Source organism: Acanthochromis polyacanthus, chromosome 8 (genome assembly GCF_021347895.1).
Source record: "Acanthochromis polyacanthus isolate Apoly-LR-REF ecotype Palm Island chromosome 8, KAUST_Apoly_ChrSc, whole genome shotgun sequence".
NCBI classification, from domain to species: Eukaryota; Metazoa; Chordata; class Actinopteri; family Pomacentridae; genus Acanthochromis; species Acanthochromis polyacanthus.
The window spans coordinates 35,734,703-35,754,007 of record NC_067120.1 but is presented as its reverse complement, the minus strand read 5'-3'; the positions used below and the strand labels follow the sequence as shown (position 1 = coordinate 35,754,007).

Here is a 19,305-nt window from a genome sequence, read left to right as displayed (position 1 = left end):
GTGTAACTAAGTAAAATCTGATTTGTTATTATAGCAGGATTAAAAAAAATCCTCTAGATGAATCCCAGAACTCACATAACCGGTTTTGGAAGTACTTAAATACACTTTAGAGGGGATTGTACTTTATTAAACTCCATTCTAGGTGTTATAGTCGTACTAAACTGCATTTCAGGGTAAAATATTCAGAGTATGATAGATTTTTACGCTTAATTTAGGTAAACAAACATCCTGTCTTTAAGAAAAATGAAATATTAGATGAAAAAAATGAGCTGCCGGAGTAGTTTTTTCAGTCGGACATGATATTTTCTCAGTCACAGAGTACTTTAAAGTACATTTTATCGATGTTCATTCTGTAGTTAAGCAGAATTGTGAATGCAGGGTTCTTGCTTTTCATGGAGTTTTTCTGCTGAACTAAAGGTTTTGAGTGTGAGAGGCTTCGGGCTGTTTTAAAAGACTAAATTTATGTGTTTAAAATGAGCGCTGACTGAACTTTTTCTCGAGTACTCAGTCACATATCGAGTGACTTTTACTGCACAGCTGCTGATCCAATGATAGTGATACTGTAATACAGGGGTGTCAAACATGCGGCCCACAGGCCAAAAACTGGTCCTCCAGAGGGTCCAATCCGACTGTGTGAGGTTTAAAAATTCCAGAGAAGACATTAACTGCTAATTGTAAATTTGTAAAACTATAAATGTAAAATAATTTCTAGAGCATGACAAGTTGATTTGATCATAAAGTAAAACAATAGATTCTTTGTTGTTCTGTTGTTGTTGTGTCTTGTTGTTGTTTTGTGTTTTCATTTTGCATTGTTTGTCTATTTTTTGTCGTTTTGTTTCTCGCTTTTGTCATTTTTGGTCCTTTTGTCGTTTAGTCTTTTTTTGTCTCGCTTCTGTCGTTTGTCTCATTTTCTGTTGTTTTGTTTCTGGCTTTTGTAATATTTTGTCTTCTTTTTGTTGTTTTTTTTGTCATTTTGATCATAAAGTAAAATACTAAATTACTCATTGTTCCTTTGTCGTTTTGTTTGTCGTTTGTCATTTTGTGGCTTCATTTTTGTGTAATTTTTTCTCATTTTTGCTTTCTTTTGTGTCGTTTGTCTCATTTTTTTGTCGTTTTTTTCTCGCTTTTGTCATTTTGTGTCTCATTTTTGTAGTATTTTCTTTTTGTTGTTTTTTGTCTGACTTTTGTCGTTTGTCTCTTGTTTGTCGTTTTGTTTCCTTTTTGTCTCACTGGTGGGGTTTTTTGTCTTATTTTTCTGATTTTGTGTTTCACTTTGTTTGTTGTTTTGTATGTTGTTTTTTCATTTTGTGTTGTTTTCTCGTTTGTCATTTTGTGACTTCATTTTTGTCTTATTTTTTCCTCTTTTTTGCTCTCTTTTGTGTCGTTTGTCTCATATTTTTGTCGCTTTTTTAATATTTTGTCTTGTGTTTGATATTTTGTGTCTTTTTTTTGTCTCATGTTTTTGTCATTTTGTGTTGCCTTTTTGTCTCCTTTGTTTTTTTGTCTTATTTTTGTCTTTTTTTTTCTCGCTTTTGTCATTTGGCATCTCGTCTTTGTAAAATTTTGCCTTGTTTTTGGTATTTTTTGTCTGACTTGTGGCTTTGATCATAAAGTGAAACACTATATCATTCAGTTCCAGATGTGACTAAATGTTGTGTTCCTTTGTGGACACGCTGTGAACTGGAAGTCGTAATGTGGAAATGATGAACATAATGTTGAGACATAATGCTGTTGAAATTGAATTTACTTTGTTAAAGACATTTCAGGATGTGCATGATGTTTTATAAGAAGGTAATTCCTTAAATCTGAGCATTTTTTTCACTAAAACAAAGGAATAATGTGTGGTTGTGTTTTTTATTTATAGGTTATTGCTCTCTGGTTTTATTGGTCACTTGAGATCAAACTGAGCTGAATGTGGAACCTGAACTAAAATGAGTGTGACACCTCTGCTTTAATGACATGAAGCTGATAATAACTGTACTTATGTGGTGTTTTGGATGCAGGATTTTCTCTTGTGATGCAGTACTTGTATTATTTATGATCTACTAATCAGGGCTCCAGTCAGCTAAAGGAAATCTCAGTGTTACTGAAATTATAGCGACTTTTCAACCAATCGGTTGATCGTTAGGGGATAAAAATCAGCAGAAGTCCAGAATCATTAGCCTCATTAAATCCTAAATCAACATTAAAAGCCAGTGTTTGCAGCAGCATATTAAATAATCTAACCAGTTTAATTTATACAGATGATCAGCGCTTGCATCTGCTTAGTTATTCTCAATGAACTCCCTTTGACCCATTTAAAACTTAATTGTAACCTGTGTCATCGAGTTGTATGATGTGTTTAAGTGACAGGAATGAGTTAAAATTAATTCTAAAGCCACATAAAAAGCTAACATTTGCAGAGTATTTAGTCATTTAGTCTGGTTATTTTTTTCTGAAAAGATAAAAGACTCTGAGCTTGAACCTGTGATTATTTATCCAATTAAGAATTTGCTGCTGTCTTTAGATGATTTATCACGTTGGTTATTGATCTGTGATGTACAATTTGCTGTTACCAAAGTTTAAACTCGACTTTTTGTCCCTCCGTTTGACAAAACATGTGAGTTAGTTGCCATCGACTCCACGTAGCTCCTTCCTCTTTATAAAAGTAACGCCAGAGATGGATGTGAACGCATCGACCGGCCGACCCGGAGACTTCCAGCTCAGACCGGTTAAAAATACTTCCCCTGCTGGGACCATAAAGTCTGACGGACTCAGACCAGAGCTCCAAAGACCTGGGATGTGCCTTGGAATAATTTCTGACTTTGTTGTTGCTTCTTGCTGCTGTGAACCTGCTGCTGTTTGTTGGAAATACTTTCTCACAGGGTGCGTTTGTTTGCTTCACAGGGCAGCACAGAGGGGTGGAGTCCAGTCCCACAGCCAGGTGGTGAGTCCTGCTTCATCATTTCTAACATAATAACATGACTTCTACTTTATTAGAATACATCCTAGGTGCTCTACTCAAACTGAGCTGCATATCAGGGGAAGCATTCAGACTACTATAGATTTTTAAGCTGACTTTAGGTAAACAAACGTCCTGTTTTTAAGATAAATGACAGATTAGATGAAAAATGGAAACACTTTTGTGCTGCTTCAGTTGTCATTTTCAATCAGTATTAAGTCAAATAAAATATTTTCACAATCAGAGTACTTTAAAGTACATTTCTGTATTTACAGCACATTTTATGATAATAAAGTGAAACGCTTTGATTAAATGAAATAAAATCTAATAAAGTTTATTTCTGCAGCATTTTTAAAACAATTGAAGTCGACCAAACTGCTGCACACGTCATGCTGTATTAAAAATAAATAAAATAAAATAGTGTATATTCTAAAAACAAGGCAAAACATTATGAAATCAAAGTTTAAAATAAAATAAAATAAATTCAAAATGCCAAAAATTCAAATGATGAAAAACTACCAAAATCCATTGAAGACATGTACCTTCTTTTTCATTTATTTAAAAAAAATACTTTTAATATTTTATAGTGTTTTATTATTTTAACTAATCTGATTTCATGACACTGTGAGCATTAGTCTGGTTTTCTATCTATGAAACTTTAAATCACTTTAAATGCTGTTCATTTGTTTTGAAAGGCGCTATCTAAATAAAATTAGATTTTCTTGTTACACTATCAATGGAGGAGGAACTTCATCTTCATTAAGTAATTAATAATCTATTTTATATGTAAGCTATTCAAGCATGAAGTGAACAGAGTTCTATTTAAACCTCAAAATATTCTTTTAATGAAGTACTCATCTTGACTTGTAATGGAATAAAAGTGATGTTTATAGTAGAGTTGTACCCAGTTTCAGTTCATATTCAGTTTATATGTTTGAGTTAAATAATTCAATAGAGGTACATTCATACTATTTAAATTTAGTAAAAAAATATGTAAAAGGTGGTAAAGTAACTTTATTTACAAAATTAATGTGTTTCTTAGGAAAAATACCAACTTGTTTCATTTAAAACCACAGCTCATGTATTTAACATTTACTGTGTGTAAAGCGAGCAATTAAGGAAATAAACACTAATTAGGGAGCTTTAATTTCCCGGCTAATTAGCTTTTAATAATGACGCAAGTAGCATGTAGTTGGCTTTAGTAATTAAATACATTTATACTGTGTGAAGTCAGTAAAAACACGTTATTAGTTGAAAAATAATGGTGTAAAATATGGTAGCATTCAGTTTATTTTTACAGATATTTTACCTGTTTGTAAGGGTGGTTTAAGTAAAGAATATAAGAGACATGATGTGTTTGATAGCACAGAAAGTAAACAAAGAAATCATTTAAAAAATGTCAGAAATGATGTTAATAATGAACTAAAAATAGGAAACTAAGGTAATATCTTTATGATTATTATCAGATTATTTATTACATTGTAACATTTTAGATACAAATTATTGGTCCTAGTGATAAAATGTTTTTGTTTTTTGAAGTTCTACATAATAAGTTAGTAGATAGTAAAACTTCCTAAAAGTGGAGAGACTCGTCACTAAATATATTTCATTTATTTCATTATACAGAAACATTTAACATGCTTTAAAATTAATAAAACATTTTTTGTGCACTCTGATTTTTATTAAAGTTCCATGTAGTCTGTTTAATTAATTTTCTGTTTGTTTGTTTCCAGCGGCACTTTAATGCTTCAGTTGGATGGTTTTCCTACTGGAGACGGTGTTAAGGTAAAATCACACATTTGTATTCATAATTACCATAAAATGTCCACATATACAGACCTGCCAACCTGTACGCATTTTGCGTAGCAGGTACACAATTTGACATCAAAATACGCTGGTACGCTCCGCCTCATTAAACTACTCAAAAAGCTGCAGACATCTGTGAGTGCTGTTAGAAATGTGGACGTGACAACTGACAACAGGATGCAGCAGTGTAGTGGTGCAATTTCAACCAATCATCATAGAGTAGCGGAGAATAACCAGTCTGCCGAACCCTTGTTGGCCCGCTCCGCCTCTCTCCCCGTTCCCCGTGCCCCCACCCGCAGCAGCTGATGGTTAAAATGGTAAAATGGTGTGTGTGTGTGTGTGTGTGTGTGTGTGTGTGTGTGTGTGTGTGTGTGTGTGTGTGTGTGTGTGTGTGTGTGTGTGTGTGTGTGTGTGTGTGTGTGTGTGTGTGTGTGTGTGTGTGTGTGTGTGTGTGTGTGTGTGTGTGTGTGTGTGTGTGTGTGTGTGTGCGTGCGTGAGTGTACGTGTGTGTCTTTTGGCAAATATGTACTGTTAATAACGTTACTTTCACGTTGAAAATACGATGTCATATCGGGGAAATAAGCACCGAGAGTTTTTTTTCCTATCGACATGAGCGCGAGCTGTGTGTGTGTTTGCGCGTGCGTGTGTGAGATTAAGTGGTACGCAAAATATTTCGCCAAGGTTGGCAGGTCTGCATATACAGTAATAATAAAGTCATAAAAAGTCCACATATAAGTCCTAATGACAGTAATAATGCATCAATATATACGGTAATAACACATTAAGAACATGTTTACATATGTCTGTGTGTTACAGTATAAATGGTAATGTTATATGCACACATAGAGTAGCTACAGTCATAATATGCCCACATATGCAGTGTTCATATAGTAATGTATCCATATATGCAGTATTAATTAAGTAATGGTATATGGTCTTAATTACAGTAGTAATACATAATGCAGTGATGCAGTAACAATACAGTACTATGTCTACATATATAGTTTCAATTACAGTAATAATGCATCAACATATGTACAATAATGTTGTGCTGATGTATGCAGTATGAATATAATAATGCATCCACATTTGCAGCATTAATTACAGTAAAGATGCGTCTACACATAATTTTAATACAGTAATGTGTGCATATATGCAGTGTTATTGCAGTAATATGTCTACATATACTGTATCTAATTGCAGTAAGAATATATACACCTATGCAGCATTATTTACAACAATGATGCATCTACACACGGTTTAAATACAGTAATATGCTCATAAATACTGTATTAATACAATAGTATATCTACAAATACTGTATCTAATTGCTGTAATAATGCATCGACGTATACAGGGTATTTCGTTGACTTATGCAGTATTAATACAGTAATATTAATTACAGTAATGATACACATAGTTGTAAACAGTAATATGTCCATGAATGCAGTGTTAATACAGTAATATGTCGACATATACTGTATCAGTACATCAACATATACAGGACATATACAGTGATATTGTGTTAACTTATTCAGTATTAATCATACATCCACATATGCAGTATTAATTTCAGTAACCATACTGAGTAGAAGTACTTTAGAGCTAACTGTATCCTGAACTTCATTCCGTTCACGGCGGTGATGATGTTCTGTCTGGGCCTCCCGTGACCTTGTTTGACCTTGACGTTAAAATGTTACGGCCCGGTATGATACGGCTGCACGTCACGTATCCATGACGACAGCCGTGACCGCGACCACAGAGCAGGTGATTCCCGTGGAAGCTGCTGTTTACACCTCCCCGCGGTGTTTGTGTGCAGGCTGATCGATCGGCTGGCAGACTGACTGGATCCATGATGGAATTACAGACGTTACAGGAGGCCCTGAAGGTGGAGATCCAGATCCATCAGGTGAGACTGGCTTCCAGGCTACTGGGTTACTGGGTTAGCGGGGCCACTGGGCTCCACGCTGGGAGCTTTTCTTGTTCTGACGGTTTCCTGAAGAGCTCCGCTTTAACTTTGGAACCTGCATAAAGTGGTTTTTCCACATTAACACACTAAAAGCCTGACTATCTTCACTTTGACTGATTGGTTTTGAAGTGGTGAATACTGGTTGGGTTGACCAAAATCTGGACTCACAGGTAACATTAGTTTATGAGTAAAACATTGGTGAAGGAGGTGGGGTCATTTTTGCTGAGCATGGTGGTGGCAGTATCATGCTTTGGATCAACGTTTGAAGTGTTGTAACTTGAGCAGTGAAGTAGGTGGAGTCCTGAAATTTAGCAGGATCATTGATATCTACATGTAGTCGTCAACGGTTCAATCTTTTCATGAAAAAATACACACCAGTTACATGATGTTTTCATGTACTCTGATATCCACCAATGCAGGAATCTTTTCTTGTTCTGACGGTTTTGTGTGAGCTTAGCTTTAACTTTGTGAAGAGGTAAAGGGCCATTCTGCCTCAGGTCACCTAACGCCCCACACCAGACCAAAAGCTGTAAATTTTGATGGTGTTGGGCTCATATGTAGCATTAGCTTTTGAATTAATGTTGATTTTTGTGGAGCACGGTGGTGGCAGTGTCATGCTGTGGATTGGTGTTTACAGTGCCATAACTTGAGCAATAATGTAGCTGCAGTCCTGACATGTTGCAGGCTCATTGGTATGTACAGCTGGTCTTCAATGGTTCAACCCTGCTTTGATAGAATATTACAAACCAGATATATGATGGTGGCAGTGTCATGCTGTGGATCAATGTTCAAAGTGCCATAAATTGAGAAATAATATAGCTAGATTCCTGAAGTTTTGCAGGGCCATTGATATGTACATAAAGAATGTATAACATAAAGAATAATACAAAGCAGTTATATGGTGGTGCAAATTTGGTCAGAAAATGTCCAACAACATTGAAGGAACTCAGCCAATAATCACATCCATGCTGGCTGCAAAAGATCCGGTCTTAAAGAAATGTACTTCATCATTTGTTTTGTCCACAAAGTGTCAGAAAATGGCAGAAAATAAATGCAGTTCTCATGTTTGTAAATCCGAATCTGAAACCTAAAAATGTAGACAATTTACATGCGATCGCCAAACTGATGAGAACGCTCAATAATAATGCAGGAAAATTAATAATAAAAAACAATGAAATAATCATTTTAAAACTAGCTAAATAAAATATAATCTTTGCTGCAGGTACATCTCATGCTCTCTTCCACCGTATTTTCTCAGTTTCCACATTCACTATTAAATGTTGGTGTAAATATTTGAAGACAGATAAGACAGATGCAGATAAAACACTGGTTGAACAATTAAAACAACAACCACAAAACCTTCAAATTTGTGACAGAAATCAGCAAATATTAATTATTGAAAAAGCAAACATTTGCTATCAAAATCAATGTGGATCAATTTTCTGTTGATTCCACAGTAATAATTAGAGTAACAATACGTAAAATATCCATTAATAATTTTTAATACAGTAACATTACATCTATATATGCAGGATTAGTTCAGTGAACAGTGTTAATATAGTAACAGCAGTATTTATATGTTCACAAATGCTGTCTTAATGCATTAGTACATCCACTTTTAACCATGTTTATGCAGTCACATGTCCACATATACAGTATTAATTACAATAATAACAAGAAAAGAACTTAAAGAGCGCAGTTCTCCGCCAAGGCTCCTCAGTCGTACGATTTTCTACGGATAAGTCTCGATAAGGATCAAAACTGAATCGCATGACCTAAATACATAGTGGGCGGAACTGAATTGATGGGACTTTTGAAACACCCCCACAATTTAATCAACTGTTCCTTGTATTATTTCCAACAGATAAGTCCTGATAAGTCCACAGTGGTGGATTTGTAGTAGGATCACAATCATGTGATCGTCAGCTGATAGCTGACGTAGTGTTCACTTGTTGTCATGGGGAGATGGAGAATGTCCATAACGTGTGCTCAGCTTACCTCAAGAATAGGAATAATCAGGGTGCCCAGGTAGCTCAGCTGGCTATCATAAACAGGGGCTATAATCCCCAACGCAGCAGCCTGGGTTCGATTCCAGCTCATAGCCCTTTGCTGCATGTCCACCCCCCATTCTTTTCCCTACTTTCCTGTCTAATAAAGCCAACAAAAAGGCCAAAAAATAACTTGTAAAATAATAGGAACAATCACAATTCTCCAGATATCCTGGGCTCAAAGAATATCTGAAGAATTTAGATCACCTGCGTTTGATTCATTTCAAGAATAGGAAAGAGCTCAGTGCAAACTGTGTCTAGAGAATCTGGATGTCTTGTACCGGGCTCTCGTCAAGAATAGGAACAACCACAGAGCACAGGATATCTGGAGAATTTAGATACCATGTGCTCGACTTACGTCAAGAAGAGGAGAAATTGCAGAACACACAATATCTGGAAGATTTAGATATCTCATACGCAGCCCAGATTAAGAATAGGAATAGTCACAGGACGCAGAATATCTAGAGAGTTTAGATGTCCTGTGTTTGATTCATTTCAAGGAAAACAAATCACAGCGCACAGGATATCTGGAGAATTTAGACACTGTGTGATTGACTTACCTCAAGAATGGGAATAATCACAAAACACAGAACATCTGGAGACTTTAGATATCCTGTGTTCTACTCTTTTCAAGAAAAAGAAAAATCACACAGGATGTCTGGAGACTTTAGATATCGTTTGCTCGACTCACCTCCAGAATAGGAATAATCACCGGCTCTGCTACAGCCTAGTCTGCAGAGTGAGAGGCTTTCAGAAACACCCACAGGAGTTTTTCTGTTCGATCTCGGGGGCAAAATGACCGTCTGCAGCAGCCCGACGTGTTCCTATTGTAGTCTAAATAAAACCACATCTGCCGCTCGCTCCGGCCTTAAAGCTGCCTGTTTTAATTCATCTTTCTAAGAGTTTCATTCACTAAAATGTCCTGCTGGAGCACAGGGAAGGATTTCTCACTGTGCAGCTTTAAGACGACAGACAAAATGTTAAAAGTCCGTCTGTCAGAGCCGAGTCAAAGGCAGACAAATGTCTTTATGAAGCAAAGAGGTCGTGATTAATATGTGAGGCGTCAGGAGGCCGACAGTCACGGAGATATTAGATGGAGAATATTACAGCCTGTAATGGTTCATCTTTTCCTCCTGAACTGCTCCTGCTGGACTTCAGCTTCATTATGAGGCTCCTGGAACAGAAACTCTGAAGCTCAGGGTTCCACCTGGACGTTTTGTCAGAGCGTTATTTGCTGCCTGTCAGCTACAGAAAGCAGGTAGGGTCAGCTTTTAACCTTTTCTGCTCTACCGCTTATTTTAGAGCAAAACTACCTTAAAAAGCACCCAGAAAAAAAGTAGCTGTGGCTCTGGAACAACTCCGTTTGTTTGAAAGAAAAGCCTTTGAAGTGACAGAAACAAAGCAGACGCTTGTTATCCTCCTGAAATTTAACATTATGCATTTTCCAGTATAGATAATTTATGAACCCATCAAAATGCAGCAAAACTTGACCGACAGAGTTCAAGTGTGAAATAAACTTTATACATGAAGTAACCGACTATGAAGTAACTGTACAAACTTTTATTTTATGCACAAATGTATCAGTTATTAAAACTGGTTTCAGTTGTTAATGGGAAAAAAATGACAAAAAAACTTCACATATTAGTGCAGATAAACAATTTTTGCCCAGTCAAACAAACCAAATTTTTTTTTTAAACTTTTGAAATTAAATTCACATGAAAAATGTGATAAAGAAATAAAATAACGTCAGAAATCATTCATAGTAACTAAATGATATGACTGTGGTCTTATTATTATTACAAAATGAAATTGAAAAAAGATTGTTAAATTAGTGTTTATTTTACCAGTTTAACCGTTTTGCTACACTGACAAACATACACACTAAAGTAAAAATGAATTTTTTGTCCACTTAATATAAAAACGTATTTTCCAGTAAATATTCTTTCTATACAGTTTATTATCCTGTAACTGTCACTGTAGAAATGCTGCTAAACCTGATGAACTGCATTCAGTGTGTCTTTAGGGGGCTCTTGTGCAAAATATGTCAGAATAACAAAAAAATCAGCTGTTTTAGTGAAAACGCGGACTTCTTGGATGCAAATATCTCTGTGTTTGCTGATGTTCGTGAGCAAATCAGACAAAAAAAAGATGTTCATAAAGCTGCAGAAACTGTGCGATTGATGACCGCTTGTGTTACTACCTGCAGCCAGAACCCGACAGTTAAATAAAGGTTATTCAAACAAGATGGCCGTGTCCTGGGTGTGAACAGAAAGAGAGAAAAGCGGCGTTTAGTTTGTGCAGCTGCTCGGCTCACAGCTCTCACTTCCTCCTTCTGACCAGCAGGTGTCACTGCTGTGGTTTCTCTGCTCCTGACTCTCCTTTTCTTCTTCTTCTGCAGAAACTGGTTGCTCAGATGAAGCAGGACCCTCAGGTAAACGCCCACCGCAGGTTTATTTGGCTCTGAAACGCCACGCTGGGTCTCGGCTCACACTCAGAAGCTCTTTCTTTGCTTTATCAGAACGCAGATCTGAAGAAGCAGCTCCATGAACTCCAAGCAAAGATCACAGCGCTGAGCGAGAAGCAGGTAGGTTCCTCTGCTAACAAGCAGCAGTCCGTCTGCAGGGAGGTGAAACGAAGAAACGCCGCTTTTAAAGGGGAACTTCACGTCTTTAGAGTCTGAACGTTGCAGCAGCTCAGCCACTAATGACGATCAGAGAGGAAGAAAAAAAAGATCTAAATGTGTCTGATCAGAGTTGTTAGAAAGTGGTTTCAGCAGCTCCGTGTATAGTTTTTAAATGAGATTCTGAAGTCCAAAAATACAGATGATTTACAGTTTTGCGTCCTTTTGTGGTCGTTTTGCATCTTTATGTTCATTTTGACCTATTTTATTGTCATTTTGAGTCTGTTTTTGGATGTTTTGTGTCTCTTTATAGTCATTCTGCTGCTCATTTAGGCTGTTTTGTGTCTCTTTGTTGTTGTTTTATGTCTTTTTGTGGTCTTTTGCATTTCTGTGGTCATCTTGAGTCATTTTACATCTATTTTCTGTCATTTTCAGTCTCTTTGTATTCATTTTACGTCTGTTTTTGGATGTTTTTTGTCTCTGGCTATTTTATGTCTTCGTGATCGTCATCCATCTCTGGTCATTTTGAGTCTGTTTTTTTCATTTTACATGTATTTTCTGTTGTTCTTAGTGTTTTTTCTGTTATTTTGGTTCTATTTGTACTCATTTTGCATCTATTTTCTGCCATATTAAGTCTCCTATTAGTCACTTTGCATCTATTTTCTGTTGTTTTTATTCTCCTTGTACTCATTTTGCATCTCTTTTCTGTTGTTTTTATTCTCCTTGTTGTCATTTTACATCTATTTTCTGCCATATTGAGTCTCTTATTAGTCACTTTGCATCTATTTTCTTTCATGTTGAGTCTCTTTGTAGTGACTTTACATCTATTTTCCTGTCATTTTCAATCTCTTTGTAGTCATTTTACATCTATTTGTCGTCATTTTGAGTCTGTTTTTGGATGTTTTGTGTATCGTGGTTGTTTTATGTCCTTTTGTCATCGCTTTGCATCTCTATAGTCATTCTGAGTCTGTTTTTTTTAACTTTACATCTATTTTCTTTCCTTTTCCGTCTCTTTTCGATCATTTTATATCTGTTTTGTCGTTTGAATTCTGATTTTGGGTGTTTTTATAACTCTTTGTTGTCATTTTGTCTCTTTGTAGTCACTGTGCCACTCAGTTTGGTCATTTTGTGTCTCTGTTGTTGTTTTATGTCTTTTTATATTCGTTTTCCATCTCTGGTCAATTTCAGTCAGCTTTTATTCATTTTACATCTATTATCTGTGGTTTTGAATGTCTTTCTGTGTGGTTTTGTGTCTTTTTGTGCCATTTTGGGTCCCTTCATGGACGTTTTGTGTCACTTTGGGGTTGTCCTGTGCTTTTGTGGCTGTTTTACATCTTTCTGTTGGTCACTATGCTCGTCTTTACGGTCATTCTACATCGGTTTGTGGTTGTTTTGCATCTCTTTTTGGTAGTGTTGCATTTTTGTGGCAATTTTACATCTTCCTGTGGTTGCTGTGTGCCTCTTTGGTGTCATTCTCCATTTGTTTGTGGTTGTCTGACGCCTTTTCATGCTGTTTGAGGATCATTTTCTATCATTTTGAATCCCTTATTAGTCACTTTACATCTATTTTCTGTCATTTTAAGTCTGTTTGGTTTCTTTTTGTGCTGATTGTGGGTCTGTTTGGGGACGTTTTGCGTTTCTTTGTGGTAGTTTTGCATTTTTGTGGCCATTTTATATCTTTCTGCGGTTGCTATGTGCCTCTTTGTGGCCATTCTGCATCGGTTTGCGGTTGTTTTGCGTCTCTTTAGACTCTTTGTGGTCATTTTGCTCCTCTGTGGTCATTTTAAGTCCTTATTTATTTTACATACATTTTCTGTCATTTTGAGTCCTTTTTGAGTCACTTTCCAAAATCTTTTTGTGTGGTTTTGTGACTTTTTGTTATAGTTTTGGATCTGTTTCAGGACGTTTTGCGTTTGTTTGTGGTAGTTTTGCATTTTTGTGCCCACTTTGTATCTTTCTGCGGTTGCTATGTGCCTATTTGTGGTCATTCTGCACTGATTTGTGGTTGTTTGGTGCCTCTTCGTACTCTTTGGACTGTTTGTGGACTTTTTATATTTGTTTGTGAACATTCGGTGCCTCTTTAAGGTCAGTCTGACTTTCTTCTTGGTCATTTTAAGTGTCTTTTAAGTCATTTTTCCTTCATTTTCAGCCGTTCCACCTCTCTTTTTGGTCATTTTGCATATTATTTTGTGATTATTTTGTGTCTGTGTGGCCATTTTGTATCTGGACTTCATAATCATCCTTGTGTTGTAAATATGTGCCCGTTGTTGCCGTTTCAGACATGAAAAGATGTGATTTCTTGCCTTTTAGACGCTCACAGTTTCAGCAGCGGCAGCATGAATATCTTTGGCTAAAGACTCTTTTGATTCGCAGCTCTTTTGTTGTTGCCTGTGTTGTTTTTCTGTGTCTTGTGTTTTTATTTTTAACCACTTTCAACATGCCTCCTATTTTTATCTGCTCGCCGCATATTCCACCGCGTTTGTTCTTCTTGTGAAGCACTTGGTCCGAGGCGCTTCCACACGAGAATTAGTGGCTTTTAGAGGTGCGTTCGATAACACCTACAGGTTTTATGAGGTGTAACACTTTGTACAGCTGCGAGAGTCTGAATGGGAACACATTAGTCAGATTATTGGTAAAAATAGAAGGCTGGGTTTGTATTTGTGCACACAGACTGCTTACATAACACTGAAGGTGTCTCTGCTCCGTCTGTCACGGTGCTGATGTTAACATGCAAATGAGATGCAGGCAGGAGAATCATGTTAACGGCTCCACGCTTTTATCACCTATTGGACTGTTTGTCACCAACGCACAGCGGCGTGAGTATGAAAGCACGGAGATCCTAAAGGAGAAGCTCAGAGTGTTGGGAAAATATTCCTGTTATTGTTATTATTACTATTATGAGCTGTTTTCACACAAAGTTTTAATTTTGACAGAAAAAGTAAAATAAAAGTACATTCTAAGAAAAGAATAAAATAAGTAGAAAAAAATATATTATTCTGATGATATGAGTACAATAGTCACAATAAAATATTAAGATAAAATGACAACAATAAAATTGAATATGTAAAAAAATAGAACAAAATATAATAGTAAAATGAGAAGAGGAAAATAAAGTCTTAGAATAAAATTTATAGAATAATTTCATTTTAAGATAAATAGTATAAAATTAAATGTGATAGAACAAGAAATAAGTTGAATAAAATTGAATATTGTGATTAAAAAAGAGTAGAATAGAATCAAATACAATGTGATGATAAAATGAGTAAAATTTAATAGAATATTTGGTTAAGCTTAGTAGAATAATAATACATTTGAAAATAAAATAAATAGAATAAAATATGATCAAATAGGATATTAGTTTAACATTTGTAGAATAAAACTGAATACTAAGATAAAAATTAGTCAAATAAAATATATTTTTTAAATTGCTTTTTAACAATCTATGTATGTGTAAAAATAAAATATTATATACATTCACACTGTAAATATATGTAATTTTTTAATTTTTATGTTTTTTATGTATAGAATTAAAAATATATATCTTATGTTTTATAATGTATTTATTTTTATACATACTTTTGCTGATTTTTTTCTATATTTTTGTTTTACAGGGTTAAGATAAAATCAATAGAATGGTAATAAAATATTAGGATAAAAATACATAAAATAATGAAATAATAATAAATAAAATATTGGGTTAAAAAATGTGTCAAATAATAAAATGTTAATGATACATAAAATAAGTATATCGAAAACAAAATATTACAATAAAAATGCGTAAAATAAGAACATATTAATAATTAATAAAATAAGCATTGGAAAGTAAAATATTAGAATACACTGAGGACACTAAAATATTAATATTGAACTGAATGTCTTTAGGTTGTGGACAAAACAAAAGACTCCATTTCCAGAAATCGTGCAAAAACAACCATTTTCAGTTAAATTAATTCATTTGCTGTAGCTCTTTGTTTAACATTCCAGTTTTCTGGGCTAAAAACGAGTCCTTCACGTTGCGTTTATTGTTTACATCCCCTGCAGCTTTATGGGAACTGCAGTTCACAAAACTTAGTGCCATTATTTTCAAAAAACTAACAAGACAGAATCATTTCCTGGGGCTTTTGCTGCAAATTCTGCTTCTGTTGGAGGCTCAGTTTACCTCCTACTCATATCTGGAGGTATTTCTGTTCTTTAATGTGAACTATCTGCTGCCACTGCAGAACAACGGAGACAAAGTTTTACTGTTTCACTTCATGTTGCTCAGAGCGTTAAAAAGAGACGTTTAAAGCTGAAACTTCTCTCTGGAAATAGATTAGTAATAAAAGTACTAAGGAACACATACATAGTATACAGGGGTATTTAAAGTTTAATAAACCTTTTTTAAACCTCCTGTGTGTGACGAGTTTGAAGCAGAAAGTCTGAGTGAACAGAGAACGTTGAAAACCACCTTCATACCTGTTAACTCTGACTGAGGAAAGTCTGTTAAACTGCCTTCATAGTTCAGCCTCTGATCTGATAAACAGTAGAACAGCTGCTCCAGTTCAGATAGAAGCGTCCTGTCAAATTAGAAATGCCTCATCATTTCTTTATCATAGGTCCAGATCCACGTAGGATGAAGTCTGGGGTCTAGCATGGAGTGGATTCAATGAAGCCTTGATTCAGAGGGTTTTGTCTCGAGCAATTTCAGTAATCGAACAACACGAGAAATCGTTTCAGAACTAATGTGGAGTCACTGCTTCTCTGGTGTTGGTACAAACGTTGTACATGTTGATTCCAGTTTTTTTTCTTTACTTTCTAATGATTTATTGCAGGGGTCACTGAGCGTAGCATGAAAGTACCGTCCTTCCACTGGTCCCAAGCAGCCACACACACACCTTCTCAAAGAAATGAAGTGTTTATTTTACAATAAGGTTGTAAACAGAAACAATGATGATGTGTAACTAAAACCAAAAACAACAAACAAAACCTCACTAGTCTGATAACCAAGAATGACCAACTGAAACAAAAAGTGGTACCACCCCATCCTGAATTAAACAAGAGAGAAACCAGCTCACTGCTTCTGTACTAGACCCTCCCAAATCACAGACGACCAACTACCAAGTGTGCTGGTTGGAAGCAGGGTGGGATGGATGATGCCATCCGGCCCGGAGACGACGTCACCATCTGTACTACCGCCTCCCTGGTAGCACCAACCAGCCCTGGCCGTGGTGCGAAACAGTCCTGTTTGATTATTTGATAGGCGAATAAAAAGAAAGACACGGCGCATAGAAAACACCGTACATACCTAAACAACCGCAGACGTAACAGTCACTAACTGGTGATCCGGATATTACAAATGAAAAAGAATAATGGTAGAAAGAAGAAACAAAAGAGAACAAAAGCAGAGAATACTGTGATACATTGCACAAGCCAGACAGACAATTACAAACGCAGGATAAAAGATACATAAACAGACAGAGAGAAAAATAAACAACAAAAACACTGTATGTTGTGACTGGAGTAATGCAGTGTTATTGTGATGTAGTTATACAGGAGATGCTGACACTGCTGGGGTCTGCACTGTGTCGTGGTCCGTTCTTATGTGGTCCAATCTTTAATTGTAGCTGGATTTTAAATTTGACGGGTCGCATTTATTTTACAGTGCAGCTTTTGCCAGCATTAGTTTATCAGCTCAGGAAACACACAAACCAATTAGGTACGAGTTCAGCCATCCCATGAGATGCTGCTCAGCCAGTGAAGTCTGTAGGGGTGGACGCAGATATCTGGATATTCGGTCGTTACGGTGGTATCCGAATATGTATTTTGGGATCTGAATATTCCGATTCCCCACCCCTCCAGCACTGGATGACGCTGGGCGATCGGTATTCAACACCGAGAGAAAAGTAGCCCTGAACATTTCTTAACTATGAACATAATCCAAACTAAATCTGGTTCCAGACTCTCCAATGAGCTCCAAATGTGTCTGAGAACGACTGACACCGTTCAGAGCACTGGCAGGACGAGCTGCAGCTCAGTTCTCCTGTTAAACAGCAGATATGAGGGGAGAGATGGAAGACCGGAACAAATGGAAAAGAGTTCAACTGTTTACATTTCTTTAGATTTAGGTATTTTTGAATAGAAGTTGGTTCATGTTGTTCACTTGTTATTTTTCATGTTCTGCACTTTATTTTAGGATGTACAGTTACATCAAAAGTTATTTATTCATAAAATGTTTTTAAACCGTACTGAATGTAGTTGTTGATTGCATGCAGACACTAATTAAACTGCCAGCTTCCATCAACATTTATCACACTAATTCAGGTTAGACATTCTCATGCTCTGGACCTTTGTTTTAATTTTTCTCTTTTTCTCTAAATTCAAAGAGATCCACCTCTTTCAATTTTAATTGAACACCCCTGATTCCTTACATTCCCACACAGAGGTGCAGAACTTTATTTTAAAGTTGAAATGAGCCCACAGTGAGTAAACATGGAGCAGTAAATGTGTAGAAAGCGTCTGTGGTTCAGGGGTGTGAGTGTGAGCAGAGTGCTGATGACTGATGGACTCTGAAGGGTTAAAGTTCCTCAGCAGCAGCTATCAGCAGGTGAGGCTGTGATTGGCTGCAGGCTCCGGGTCAGGCTGCTCTCTGAGACGAGAATCAGGCACTTTTCACTGCTTTTTCTTCTCCCGGCGTCTTTATGATTGTGTATCGTTGCATTAAGTTGCTGCTTGAGAGTCAAGTGTTGCTAGGCAACAGACGGTGTTCGTCAGCAGCAGCTTTGTGTGCCGCCGAGCTCCAGCGCTCCACATTACAGTTTGCACCGCCGTCCTGTTCCCCCGTCTTCTTCTTCTTCTGTCTCTAATCTCTGCGGGTTCATAACGAGACGCAGCCAATCAGATCGCAGCTCAACTATTGATTATTGATCTTTACAAAAGTCAACTTTGTTTGTCTAGCACCGAGGCAGCGAGACGTTTCAGTGTTTTAGTCCGTAAAAACACACACTAAAGTAGGATTTATTATGAAGAATTAACAGTTAAGATGATATGAAGGTAAAAAATGGACGATAAATTAATAGTTTAATTACTAAAAAGGTGCTGAAAACAGGTAAGATGGTGATCAGACGTCACTAATTTGCCTCAATCTCCAAACAGGCTTCAAAATTCTTGCTCCATTTGTTTACATTTAAGAATCAAAGGTATTTTTCTCCATGAATCTGAAAATACTGTGAGGGAAAAAAATCAATTTTCTTCATTTTTTAAGGAATAAAATGATCTGTAAATCAGCCTGTAAATAATGCATGAACAAACTTCTCTGTAAAAAAAAAAAAAAATGCTAGAATATCGACAAGAATAAAAATTTGTGAGTTTGATGAGTGAAAGAGCTGCTGACATGAGATCTGGAGAAAAAACTCAGCATTTAGACATTTATTGTAAAATTACGCAGATTTTTACTGGAAACTACTATTTGAACTAACAGTTTAATTTAATATACACCTAGTTTCATAAATGTCCAATAAATTAACACCTAAATGTGTTTATTGGATTTTTTTTACACAGTGGAAGCTAGAAAGACAAAGATCAATGAACTGACCAGAACATGAAAACCTGTTCCTGCCTCTCGTGTTTAACCTTTAAAACAGACGATCTTTGACTCGATCTGTGCGACTCTGTGTTTAGTAAAACCGAAGCTGCAGCTGAGAAATAACACGGGTCCCGTCCTGTCCTCTGCAGAAAAAGGTGGTGGAGCAGCTGAGGAAGGAGCTGCTGGTGAAGCAGGAACCAGAGGCCAAGCTGCAGCTGCAGGTCCAAACTCCTCCAGCAGGCGGCGACATCAAGCCGGCGAACCTGCTGCAGAGCCAGCAGATACCTGGAGGACTGCAGCAGGTGGGAAACTCCTCACACAACTGGTTTATACCTGCGATTTATATGAAGAAGAAAGAGT

The 19,305-nt window shown here is 36.4% G+C and overlaps 1 protein-coding gene across 8 annotated transcripts in view; it reads left to right on the top strand.

Moving 5' to 3' along the window:
* Positions 1 to 19,305, top strand: part of phf21ab (PHD finger protein 21Ab) — a 59,212-nt gene that overhangs the window by 7,858 nt on the left and 32,049 nt on the right. For all 8 annotated transcript variants that reach the window (XM_051951643.1, XM_051951642.1, XM_051951646.1 and 5 more), the window contains exons 2-7: positions 2,887 to 2,926; positions 4,675 to 4,726; positions 6,567 to 6,656; positions 11,163 to 11,195; positions 11,283 to 11,348; positions 19,095 to 19,247. In XM_051951643.1, coding sequence (XP_051807603.1) covers positions 4,685 to 4,726; positions 6,567 to 6,656; positions 11,163 to 11,195; positions 11,283 to 11,348; positions 19,095 to 19,247 — 384 coding nt within the window. In that variant the 5' untranslated portion in view covers positions 2,887 to 2,926; positions 4,675 to 4,684. The remainder of the gene's footprint in view (positions 1 to 2,886; positions 2,927 to 4,674; positions 4,727 to 6,566; positions 6,657 to 11,162; positions 11,196 to 11,282; positions 11,349 to 19,094; positions 19,248 to 19,305) is intronic.